This window comes from Podarcis raffonei, chromosome 13, assembly GCF_027172205.1.
Source record: "Podarcis raffonei isolate rPodRaf1 chromosome 13, rPodRaf1.pri, whole genome shotgun sequence".
In the NCBI taxonomy this organism is placed as follows: Eukaryota; Metazoa; Chordata; class Lepidosauria; order Squamata; family Lacertidae; genus Podarcis; species Podarcis raffonei.
Window position 1 is genome coordinate 16,362,635 of NC_070614.1, and position 13,539 is coordinate 16,376,173.

A 13,539-nucleotide genomic window follows, 5' to 3' on the forward strand; every position below is an offset into this window, starting at 1 on the left:
ATATCTCAAAAAGCAGACACAGGTATCATTTCCCTGTGGTCCAAATGCATCTCAGGGGGAGGAGTCTGTTCAGAGGAGAAAAATGGACAGAGAGAAAAGGGTCAAGATGCACTGGACATCGGCTGGAGACTGCAGTATGGGCAGTTGCTTTAGAAAATGACATACAGTCGTACCTTGGATCCCAAACGCCTTGCAAGTTGAACGTTTTGGCTCCCAAATACCGCAAACCAAGAAGTGAGTGTTCCGGTTTGCGTTCTTTGGAACCCAAACTTCCAATGCAACTTCCACAGCTTCTGATTGGCTGCAGGAGCTTTCTGCAGCCAATCAGAAGCCGCACATTGTTTTCTGAATGTTTTGGAAGTCGAACAGACTTCTGGAATGGATTCCGTTTGACTTCCGAGGTACCACTGTATGTGTATGTGTGTGTGGTTAATATTATATACAGTTCATGGACATACAGTTGTGTATGCATGTGTGTATGGTTAATACATACAGTTTAAATCTAAGACACAGAGATGGTACTTCTAAAATTGCACAAGCCTTGCAATGATGAGAAGCTCTCCTCCTAAACCCATTGGCAAGACTCATTTGTGGGCAAATCTCTTCCACTCAGTTGTCCCACAGAAAATGTTTGTTGGAATGAGTGGCTGTGTACACACAATACATTTAAAGCATATTTCATGCCCTACCCCCAATCCTCGGGTCTGTAGTTTGTTAATGGTGCAGGAGATTAAAACTCTGTGGGGGATAAACTACAGTTCCCAGGATTCTTTCGGGGAGGACGTGTGCTTTAAATCATAGTATGTATGCACACAGCGCCCGGTTTTCCTTCATAGTATTATGCGAGGCACATACAAAGCAATGTAGCTCCAGAGAATGACTAATACCATGGTAATTATCACACCTAGAGTTCTCGTTATTAATTCTGTTCATCTGTTTGGGGAGAATGGCAGATTGCTGAATTGCAGTGCCTAATATTCCAGGAGGGACAAATGGGCACCGGAGAGATTAAGTGAATGAGATGAGCACATCCACAATATTTAATGGTTATTTAAAACTCTGTAACTGGAGCTGTGATGGTGGGCCAAGCTAATTTGAGTGGCCGTGTATCCTTTTTTTAGAGAGCAGTGGCCTTTTGAAAGTATTTTGTCCAGATAACTTTCCAATTTTAATTTCTGCCAATATTAAAAATAACCTGGTCACCTGTGGGAAAGCAGTTAATGAAATATAGCCACCGGAAACTCAGTAGCACACCATAGCACATCTGGGTCAGAGGTCGTGTGAGACTTTGGCAGGGTGCAAGAGCTTGCTGGTGTACCTTGAGTTTTGGAGCCTGTATACAGACTTAACCTGTTCAGCACAGTTTTAACCAGTGCTGAATCTATTCCCATATTACTTTCCCCCACAAATTTCACTAGTGCCATAAAGTCTCATAGAAATCAATCATGCTATTTGCTTGCTTTAAACTCCTGCGCCATCTCATCTCAGAGACCTCAGAAACATCATTGCCGCATCCTCTTCATATAATTGTATTATTATTATTATTATTATTATTATTAATGATTCAGTTTTATACATTTCAATAATTATACAATCATTTTAACATTTTGAAACTCGACTTCCTACCCCCCCTTTCTGCTGTTCCTTAATTTTTTTTTATATTTTCTGCATATTCTGAATTAACTTAATTTACTCATTTATTCATCTACTTTAAATATATACTCTTATAAAACTGCAGGTTATTGCACTAATCCTGCCAATGCTCTTATCTGTTTACAATTGGTTTGTAAATATTCAATAAGCCATTTCCATTATTTTATAAAAAGTTTGTTATCTTGATTTCTTATTCTTTAATTTCTTATTCTTCCAGTAAGTTTTGCCATTTCTGCATATTCCATAAGTTTTTGTATCCATTCTTCTTTCGCTGGGACTTCTTCTTTCCATTTTGGGGCAAGTAACATTTTTGCCGCTATAGTGAATAAATTTCTATACAGTTGGGGTAGTTCTGTCCCTGTAATTCCCAAAAGAAGGCTTCTAGTTTTTTTGCAAACATTATTTTAAATATCTTTTTCAATTCATCATATATCATTTCCCAGTAAGCTTTAACCTTACTACAAGACTACCACATATGATAAAAAGAACCTTCTTTCTCTTTACATTTCCAACACTTCATATAATTGTAGAATTGTAGAGTTGGAAGTGGCCCTGGGGGTCATCTAGGCCAAACCCATGCAATGCGGGGATCTCAACTAAAGCATGTATAACAGAAGACCATCCAACCTCTGCTTAAAAACCTTCAATGAAGGAAAGTCCACTACCTTCCAAGGGAGTCCGTTCCACTGTCAAACAGCTCTTACAGCCAGAAAGTTCTTCCTGATGTTTAGTCGGAATCTCCTTTCTTGTAACTTGAAGCCATTGGTTCGGATCCTACCCTGCGGAGCAGGAGAACACAAGCTTGCTCCCTCTTCCATGTGACGGCCCTTAAGATATTCGAAGGTGGCTATCATATCTCCTCTCAGTCTCCTCTTATCCAGGCTAAACATTCCCAACTCCCTCAACTGTTCCTCATAAGGCTTGGTTTCCAGACCCTTCATCATCTTGGTTGCCCTCCTCTGCACATGTTCCAGGCTGTCAGCATCCCACATGATGTTCTGCTGCGCACCTGCTCTCAGCTTGTGGCACCCCATGGTGCGGATGTTAGAGGACATTCTGTGAGAAGGTCGTGGATCAGCATTCCTATTTTGGGGCAGTCTGCATGCTCCCAGGGTGTGAGGTTCAGCTGGAGTTGTCGTATTTGTGGGAGTCTGCACTCCGTGATCCCAGCAGTACACGTAAATAACATTTTAAAGACGTCTCCCTCAAAGAATCCTGGGAACTGTGGTTTAAGTGTGCTGGGAATTGTAACTCTGTGCCTATGATTCTTTGACGGGAGGGCATTGCTTTAAATCATGGGTGGGCAAACTAAGGCCCAGTCGCCTTCTGAATCTGGCCTGCGGACAGTCCAGGAATCAACATGTTTTTACATGAGTAGAATGTGTGCTTTTATTTAAAATGCATCTCTGGGTTATTTGTGGGGCCTGCCTGGTGTTTTTACATGAGTAGAATGTGTGCTTTTATTTAAAATGCATCTCTGGGTTATTTGTGGGGCATAGGAATCCGTTCATTCCCCCCCCCAAATATAGTCTGGCCCCCCACAAGGTCTGAGGGACAGTGGACCGGCCCCCTGCTGAAAAAGTTTTCTGACCCCTGCTTTAAATGTATGGTGTGTAGGCAGATCTTCAGTAATGGCCATGGGAGGTACAGGATTTTTGTTGTGGGGAGAGGCAAAATGTTGTTGAGCTTTTGGGGGGAGATCTTCAAAAAAGGTTGAGTCTCCCTGAGCTAAGAAAAGGTAAAGGACCCCTGAACGGTTAAGTCCAGTCAATGAGGTTGTGGTGCTCATCTCGCTTTCAGGCCAAGGGAGCCGGTGTTTGTCCACAGACGGTTTTCCAGGTCAAGTAGCCAGCATCCCACCTTCTAATCCCAAACTGGTTTCAGTAACTAGATGCTGTGTGGCAGAGTGGCACTATTGAATTCTGCTTTCCAACAAAATTCCCCTAAGCAAAATCAGCCAGTTCCACCCAGTTGATTATTTGCTCAGTGTTAGTGCTGGGCTTGCTACCATATAATGTGTGGAACAGACTTTAGTTTGAAGAGGAATCAGGGAAAAGATCAGTATTATTTTAAAATATTTATTGTTTATTACAGGGGTTCCCAAACTGGTTTGTGGGCCACCAGTGGCCCTCAAGCTTCATTCAGCTGGTCCATGGCCTACCTGTGGATTTGTGTTTGAAGACAGGAGATGGCACATCCTTCGCAATAACTGTTGATTGTATTTTTATTTCTTCTTTTATTTATTGTATTTTATTGTCTTACGGGATGCAAGTTTTAATACAATGAATACAATATATAAGAAATAAACGAAGCAATAAAAATGCGATTAAAGCTCATACAGCATCTAGCATAGAACGTTAGAATTGCTACAACAGGCAGAAAAATAGTTACACGGTCCACAAATAGCCTTAGTGGTTTTCAGGTTGGGGAGGGGTAGTTTGGAAACCACTTGAATCTTATATTTGTTCCTCACTTTCTACGTCTCAAAGGGAACTTACAGAACATTTTACAATGTAAAGTATGAAATACCATCAAATAAATATGAAATAAAACATAAAAATATGAAAACTGTTTAACAACAAGAATAAAATGGGCGAGTCCTATGATCATTCCTGCCTTCTATATTGAGTCAGGATCCATTGAAGGCACAACACAAATAATACTTAGCGTTTATATGGTACATTTAAAGGCTTTTTAAGGCTGTTTGCATAATTGCAGTAATTTTTAGAGCACTCTTGTAAGGCGGGCAACTTCTGTCTTCGTATTTCAAATGGGAGGGGCAGTGGTGGGATTAGAACCGGTGCTCAGGTCCTGTTTGTTACCAGGGTGTTTCAGCCACATTCCTTTGCTGTTTTGCTATTCCTCTAGGCAAGCGTGAACTCCCTTCTGGAGATAATCGCCTTGCAATTGTTTTGTATTGTCACATACTGTGGAATGAAAGAGGAGTAACTTTCTCTTTCCGCGTGCATCGCTAAAACCTCTGAATTGCCCTTTGAACACATCCAGGAAGCCAAAGCGGGTCTGTTTCAAACTCACTTAACCCTAGAATGACACTGTGTAAATTCGGGCTTTAGACAACATTTGGAGTTGCCAAGGAACGGGTCGTTGCAAAGTTAGATGATCTGATGTCTCCAGTGATTTCCCCTCCAGAGAAAAATAGACCTGTAAAGGCTGCCTCGAAGTTCCACTATGTAGCAAAGAGGGAGCGCTGAGGTCGAGACCAGTGAAATCAAGATGCTGTAATGCTTGCAGTTCTGCCTAGCAGTGATTTCAGCTGAATTAAGCTGTATTGTAGGCAAAAGCGAAGGCAGTTAACTCCATCTAGAGGACGCTTCTATGTACTGCTTGTTGGTTTTGTAGCTAGATCACCAGCACAGATGGATGGGGAAGACTGAAGCTGTTTATGGTGACTTTTGCTCCCCAAATCCACTGCGTGTGTCTCAGCAGGCAGATTCCGGTACCTATTTTAATTCTTTTTCTCCTTCCCACCCCCACAGGGATGAAGCGGCCCCTGAGCCCACCCCACTCCCCAGGGAGGAGCAGCGTCTTTGGGACCCTCACAGAGAGCTCTGGTATAGGGTGCGCACCAGAGCAGCGCACAAAAAGGGAGAAGAAGCACCCGTCATTCACGCTCTGTGAAGTGTGCAATATCCAGCTCAATTCAGCAGTACAGGCCCAGATCCACTACAATGGCAAGTCTCACCAGAAGCGCCTCAAGCAGCTCAACAAAGGCAAAGTGCTGCCACGCCAAGGTAAGGCACCGCCTTGGGACGCGGGTGGCGCTGTGGTCTAAACCACTGAGCCTCTTGGGCTTCCCGATCGGAAGGTCGGCGGTTCGATTCCCCGCAACGGAGTGAGCTCCCGTTGCTCTGTCCCAGCTCATGCCAACCTAGCAGTTTGAAAGCACGCCAGTGCAAGTAGATAAATAGGTACCACTGTGGCGGGAAGGTAAACGGCGTTTCCGTGTGCTCTGGCACTCGTCACGGTCTTCCGTGCTCCAGAAGCGGTTTAGCCATGCTGGCCACATGATGCGGAAACCTGTCTGTGGACAAACGCCAGCTCCCTTGGCCTGAAAGTGAGATGAGCGCTGCAACCCCATAGTCACCTTTGACTGGACTTAACTGTCCAGGGGTCCTTTACCTTTTTACCTTTACCTAAGGCACCCCCCCCCCCCGTCTATACACGCATCCTCCGGGAAGTGTGATAGAGAGTCTGAACTGTGATTGTCATTGAAAACATTGCCACAACCGCAGTATTTCCTTAAGGGCAACCCCTGTGGGGGGCAATCCGTATGATAACAGGTGTCTCCCTCGACCCATACAACAGTAGTTATCACCCTCTGTTGCCCAAATATCTCTTATTGTCTTGGTGCACCTTAGGCAGGACCGGCCTGGGCTAGGCCTCAAAACGGCGTCTCTCCCTGCCACGGAAAAAGGGGTCAGGGAAGATCTATATCAGGAACAAGGGAGCAGGGAAAGAAAGATCAACATCAGGATCTCCTGCCCTGGGTGGACCCTGCCGCCTGAGGCGGTCGCTTTGCCTTGTCGCATGGATGGGCCGGCGCTACCCTTATTCCTCGAACACCCTTCCAGAATACCGACGTACCATTTCCCTTTTATTCCCCATCTCAAAACTCACCTTTTCCATTGGCTTAACCCATTATGTTCTCATCCTCTGCCTGAAACCGAGGACCCTTCTGCTAATTTGGGGTAAGTTCCAGTAACATACCTGCAAATTCAGGTTGCAAAGTTATAGCTGATTTGGGAGGTCTTGTGAAACAAACTTGCTTTCCCCAAAGGCCAGACTTTTCACAATAAGAAAAGAGAAGAGAAAATGCCCTGGAGAGTGTGGGATAACACTTGATTTTAGCATGGCCGTCAGCTAACCTCCCCGCAAACATATTGGAATGTTAATTAAATACCCTAAGAAATTAGGATTAATGCTCAATAAACAGGTCATTTGGAAGTACTCCCAAAGTGGATTTATATTATTTCCCCTCTTTGCACTCACCTCAGTCTGCCTCCCTTCCCTCTTTTACTTCCTCATGCAAAAATTTAGATTGTTTGCTGCTCGGGACAGGAACCTGTCTTTTTGTTAAGTCATTAGTAGATTAATCAGTGGTGAAAATGGCAAATCTTTTTGAGCCTACTTTGGCTTTCAAGGATCATTAGGAGAAACATAATTTTAAAATGATGGCCTTTCTTTCTCATTAGTCATTTTTGTTCATTAAATTTTAAATTATCTCACACTTTGTATTAACTTTGATATCTTAGGAGGGCACCTGTTTTGAAATATTGGTAATATTGCAAACTGTATTTGAATGTGACAGATAAATTGGTTAAAGGGCTGATGACTTGTCCACTTTTTAAAAAAATCAATTCGACTGCCCTGAATATGGATGACTGTTCAAGTTAAAGAAATAAGTATAGAACGAGTGTGCTAAGAGATGATGTTAATGTCTTCTGTAAACCAAATACTGCCTAATCTAACTGTGTGGCTTCCACATCCTTCTCCCATGAAAATTTCCACCTTCCTTTCCTTTTTGTTGCAATCCATAGTTACTGTTGTGCCTTCATCTTTATTTTTTTGGGTAAACATAGCTTAACTCGGACTTCAGTTTGCAAGCTATTTCTAGTCATGACTGCTAACATTGGTTCAGAAATAATGCTAACTATGATTGGCTTGGGAAAATGAACAAGAAAAGTAGAAGGCTCCTGAGCAAGGGAAGAGTGTTTGCTAGCCGGTGGACTGCTCCTGATCTAATCATAGTTAGAAAGTCAGGCAGCCTTGCATCTGCAGTGAGCCTAAGGAAATGCCGCGTAGAAAGCAAAAGAAGATTGTTTTGAAATCAAATGTATATTCTAACCAGTGTAGGTTTTACATTCAAATTGCACACATGGGAAACACAAAAGCTGTCTTAAGAATTGCTTGTGATGACGGAGTGCTGGGTTTTGGTTTCTCTCCGTTGCATACAATCTATGCTTCACTTTACTCATAGACATCCTAAGGCTGCTGCAAATCCCATTGGACTTACTTCTGAGTAGACACGTGGAGTGAACTGTGCATTATGCCCCTTTGAATGGAACATGTGGTTGCATGGAGCCAGTTCACGGAGAAATCAAATTATAAGGAGAAAGAGGAAAAAGCAGGGGCCAGCAATGTGCTCCAAATGCTGTTGTGATCACTACCGCATCACCACCCTTGTTTGGTTTCTGGTGTTGGTTTAAAAATGTCACCACCAGCCGCATTGCTACTCATCTTTGCCAACTTCTCTGAGCATGAATTTAGAAAAGGCAAAGCTGAGCTTGGGGGTAGCGTGCTTGCTTGCTTTTGCTTGACTGGGATCTTTTTCAACAGGGGTGTCAAAAGCAGCTCATAAAAACGCTACACATTCTGCTGTTGGAGGGAATGAATATGATTTGCTGTTTATTCGCCTCGGTAACTTATAAGCAGTGAGTATCACCAGGCTGCTTTCCGCTTGGGGTGGGAGGAATTTAGTAAGTGGGTCAGTGTTGCTTCTTTTGAATAGATCCCAGTTGGAGCTTATAGGACTGCTGTTGCAGTCGACTCAGTGGTGGTCCCATTTCACTCACTGCTGTACCTGAGCACTGTTTAAATTTCATATGTTTGCATATTCCCCGCCATCTTTTTCCCTTCCTTAAATAATTCTCACTTTCTTTCTCTTTCAAACAGCAACAACCCCATATTTAGATTTATGTTCACCAGTTACAGAACTGCAACCCAAAACATCTTAAATCATTCATATCCAGTTACGGTCCTTACTATATTCTTCCTTTTACATACAGGGCTAGCATCAGAGGTAGGCACCACTGAGTCCCTGCTGAGGCCCACATCTCTACAGGGCGACTCCTGTTCACACACATCCCGGCCTCCAGGCTCGCTGCTTTTCCTATGTGCTGTTCACTTGCCCTCTTTGTGCCTGCAATAAGTAACAAGAATGGAGAGGCAGAGCATCATCCTTCACTTCCCCTGCTCTCTTCCACTGGGCAGCTGAATGGGCAATGGGGACATTAATGAGGGGCTACTCAAAGAGGTGGTCCCATTGAGGGCCTCTTTCCCAACAGCCCTCTAGAACTTGGAGCTGGCACTGTTTATATTAATAAATAAACGACCTCTCTATTTATTTAGTTCACCGTGAACACGCCATGTGTTCCTTAACCATTCATTCTAATTCATTGCTCCTAGAACTGAATTTTATTAGCGTGCCAAACGATAGATTTTAACACCTTTTCCTCCTCTCTTCCCTGTTTTTCATCCAGTGATTTAGTAGATTTAATGTCCAACCCATCACTTTTGACTTGTCAACCCATCACTTTTGGCACATCTACTTTTTCCCAATATAGAGCTCAATGAACCCCATTTTCTTAACGTTGGGCATTTTTAAAGGGTATTCCAATCAGAACTTAGAGTCTTTGGGCTAGACTTAGTTGAACCTACCTACTCTTTGTCTGAAAAGTTCGGAAACTTCAACTGGTGCTGAATTCAGCGGCCAGATTGCTCACTGGGACAATACGGTTTGCACATGTATTGCCAATCCTGGGAGTGCACTGGCTGCTAATTAATTTCTGGGCCCAATTCAAAGCACTGGTTTTGACCTATAAAGCCTTAAACTGCTCAGGACCGCGATACCTCAAGGACCGTTTCTCCTCATATGAACTGACCTGGACCCTTAAGTCATCATCCGAGGCCCTTCCTCATGCCTCCTCTGTGAGAGGTCTGGAAGGTGGCAACATGAGAGCAGGGCCTTTTCTGCAGTGGCTTCCTGCCTGTGGGATGTTCTCCAAAGGGAGACTCGTATCTTTAAGCATCAGACAAAACATTCCTCTTCTCCCAGGCCTTTGGCTAATTAAACAATCCACGGCCTTTTAAACGGGGGGGGGGGTATGTTTGTTACTATGGTATGAATGTTTGTCTTTTTGATGTTTGATTGACTGAAGGGTGGTATAGAATAACAAACAACAACAGTTCCCCATCTCAGCTTTCTGTACTGGCAGCCTCTGGCATGATCTACCTCAGGCATAGGTAGCCTTTGGCCCTCCAGATGTTTTGGCCTACAACTCCCATGATCCCTAGCTAACAGGACCAGTGGTCAGGGATGATGGGAATTGTAGTCCAAAACATCTGGAGGGCCGAAGGTTGCCTATATAGGCCTGACCTCCCTGTACCTGGACTGCAGCATAACTTGGGAATCAGTTGCAGTAGAGAAGCTGCATTGTTGGAAGCTTGCCTTGCAGTTTCCCAGTTTTCTAGTATCTGTGTGAATTCTGGAGGGGGCAGCAGAGCCATACACAGCACAGCCAGACTTGCTCACCAGCATCTCTGCTTTAAGCGCTTTGATATGGCTGCTACTAAAGGGATCACAGGAACTCTTTTTTTCAGGGTATCTGAGGCTAGTTGCAGAACTTGTGGGTTGTGCATAGCTCGCTTTCTCCCCCCATTTCTAACTCAGGATTTGGTGGAGGGGGCGGTTGAGGGGAAAAGCATGTTCTTTATAGCAATGCTTCTCAGGCTACTTTCTCTACACTATAGTGCTGATAGAATGGGTTATTGCTACATTATGTGGCAGCAGAAATTTAGACTGAATGGGAAGAAAGGCTCTCATTTTTTGTAAACGAAGACATAGTGCTTGAAGCTACTTCTATTTTGGGGGGATGCTTCCATGCTTGCCTTTTAGTCTGTAGTTACCATCTTCCCCACATTTTAGGGAGAATTCATTAAACATAATTAGAAACCCATTGTGTTCCAGGTTTTCCTTCCTGGTTGCAGCACCAGCCTGGCCAGTGCAGATTAGAAATAGAGTTGTTTCGTGATTATTGTGTCTTTAATTAGAAGATTCCTTCTCTAGATGGAATAATTTCTGCTGCCTCTAATTGCTTCCTGTTTAGCACAGCCCACCTAAACTAATTACTGTTTGCCACGTAATTAGTCAGTTTATGTTCTCTGCAGGGAATGGATTTTACTGAGTTGTTGTTTTCCATTTATTTTCTTTTGCTGTTTTCCTTGTTGTTTTCTGTTTATTTTATTTTGTTGATAAATCAGGCCAATTTTTTATATAAAAAAGGAACCCAATAACAAAAATCTTTCTGCTCCCAGGGAACAGGAGCTAGCTATTTACAGGGCGATCAAAGGACACTTGATCAGTAATACTAGTCTGCACTGATTAGAAAACAGCAAAAATAGAAGTCACAAGGAGAAAGTTTCTAATTAAAGTTGTAGGGGATCTTTGCTGTATAGAACTTGTTTACATTAGGGCAGTATCCATGAGGATTAAAGTTTTCAGATAATATAAAAATTCCCTCTCTTTCTGATGTTTAGGCACCTGCAAATTGCACTATGAAATCGGGCCAGCCCAATTTCTGATCCAGCCTGATTATTGATTACGGTTCTTTAATTCATAAATGGCCTTTATGTGACTTGTTGTTACAGGTGTTGCTGAGGTGCAAGGTGCCAGAATTTCAACTTGCGTTCATGATTTTGTCATTTCTCTCCCCATTGCTCCTCAGTCTGCCCTCCTCAATCCGTGGCCCCAAAAAGTCAGCAAACATCCACAGCCACCTCAGCTTGAGCTCCCCAATCAGCCTTGCCTTGGGCCCTGTCAGTTTGCATCTGATCAAGTCCGCAGTGTAACATTTGGGGGGCAGGAAGGACGTTCTCCTTAGGGCTTGTCTGCACTGCCGTCTATTGCAGCGATGCTTTGCAAGGCCTGAACAACCTTTATTTTGCATTTGACCATCTGCTTTTTAAAAAAAAACTGGTGCTGAATTAATCAGACCCGTTATTTATTCAGAAGCGGGTTATCTCTAGGTAACTCTTTCCCACCTCTCCCAGGTTAAATGAGATGCTATGGAAATCATACAGCCACAACTGAAAGCAGCAGCCCTGCAACTCCTCACAACCTCTGAATTCAGTCCCCACAAAGTGTGGCGAACCAAAATATGACACCGTCACATTGCAGGCTCCCTTGCCTCCTCAGCGCTTTATTGACTGTCACTTGTGAAAGCAGGGAATGTCACATTTTTAGTAAATGCTGAGTGGGGGGTGAGAGAGGAGGAGGAGCCATGGGGCTGCCACTCTTGGTTAGTCACGTGATTTCTGTAATGTCTACTTCCAATGCAAGCCAGACGTCATTATAGGGACATGCCGCTTCCACCAATCTGCATCCCTGACCTGCATCACCCAGTAACATCTATTAAGAGACAGTGCCTAATGCGATGTGATATTGTGCTCAGAGCTTTCCCTGCCCTTGCTCAGCTTCATTGGCTGGTGCTGGCAGGGGTCAGGGGAGCTCTGAGTGAGACGGTGTCATGTCGCACATGCATCTTTGGCTAGACGTTACTGGGGGGGGGGGGGGGTGAGAGTTGGCAGCAGCTCTGTGTCCCCAGTTCTGTGTGCTTTTGCCAGAGTGTGGCGAGGATTGCAGCTTGCTTGACTCAGCTTAGTCCTTCCAAGGACTAAATGCCATTTCCCCAATTGGTTTGGCATCCTTATCTATACCATGGGTAGGCAAACTAAGGCCCGGGGGCTGGATCTGGCCCAATCACCTTCTCAATCCAGCCCGTGGACGGCCCGGGAATCAGTGTGTTTTTACATGAGTAGAATGTGTGCTTTTATTTAAAATGCATCTCTGGGTTATTTGCAGAGCATAGGAATTCATTATTATTTTTCAAAATATAGTCCGGCCCCCCACAAGGTCTGAGGATCAGTGGACTGGCCCCCTGCCGAAAAAGTTTGCTGACCCCTGTACAGGTAACTCACAACTTACGTGTATTTAACTTGCGCACATCCAGCTATATGTGCTTGGCAATTAAATAATTATTAAAAAATCAAAAGCTGGGGACAGGTGTCCAGGTAAAAAAAGACTTCGGCAATCCCATCCGCCAGTGAACTCCATGTTTTTTGACCATACACAATTTTGACTTTACGTGTGATCCCTGGAACGTTAACTCCCCCATAATTCGAGAGTTGCCTGCATTCCTTTCCCTTTTTAAATTTTCTTTGTTTGGGGATAGTGTCCTTTCTGTGATAGCCAAAGTCCGGAACAGAACTAAGGGAAAGATCTGAACGTGCCAAATAATTCCATTTTCCTTAACTTCGGAGGAGGAAAGCAATTCTTGCATTGGCTTTGCTCTGCTTAGCCCTCTCCTCCCTGCTCAGTCTCCTCCTCCTCCTCCTCTGCACCAAAATAAGAGCAGGAAATTATCAGCACATGATTTTGAAAATTATTTGCTGATTTCCTGCTCTTATTTTAGTGCGGGGGGAGGAGGGGTGGCAAGCAATTTCGTTTTGCATTGTGGCAGAGGGAGAGTTTTTGGCACAAACAGCAAAGGGTACAGCTGGGCTGCAAGCGAGGCTGGGGGGGCTCATTTGCCTGCGATGGTTGAGCACATCCGTGATGATAATGCCAGCTGACAGGTTCAGCTAGATAAAGGGGTTTTTTTCAGGGGGGGGGAGTGCAAAAAATGGGATTATGGCAGTTTTTTTGTGAGCAGAGCTATGGATTGGAGATGGTCAAACAAAAGCCGTTGGTGAAAGTTACCTTTTCCTCCAAGGTGGGCTACCGTTGTTCCAGGGGACAGGATAGCTCTAAAAGCGTGTTGGGATATGCTCTGGTGGCGACAAGAATAAATTATGATGTCTTCCCAAAAAAAAGCCTCATATCAATCCAGGGCTAGTTCAGACCATGTTACTGCCCTAGGCAAAAAAATATTGTTATCTGCTCCCTTCCTGCGCCCCAACCTTTGCTGGCGTTTCTTATATACGTATGGCATGGTGGGAGGGGAAGCTGGAGAATTCTGACGAAAACCAACGTGAGCAGAAACTCCCATTTCCAAATCAGCTTCCGAAATCAAGGCAGCTAGCTGGCCT

General features: G+C 44.0%; 1 protein-coding gene across 3 annotated transcripts in view; it reads left to right on the plus strand.

Annotated features, from left to right (window-relative positions):
- The window catches only part of ZNF385C (zinc finger protein 385C), a 163,577-nt gene that overhangs the window by 53,803 nt on the left and 96,235 nt on the right, over positions 1–13,539 (plus strand). For all 3 annotated transcript variants that reach the window (XM_053362302.1, XM_053362301.1, XM_053362300.1), the window contains exon 2: positions 5,151–5,405. In XM_053362302.1, the coding sequence (XP_053218277.1) occupies positions 5,153–5,405 (253 nt within the window). In that variant the 5' untranslated portion in view covers positions 5,151–5,152. The remainder of the gene's footprint in view (positions 1–5,150; positions 5,406–13,539) is intronic.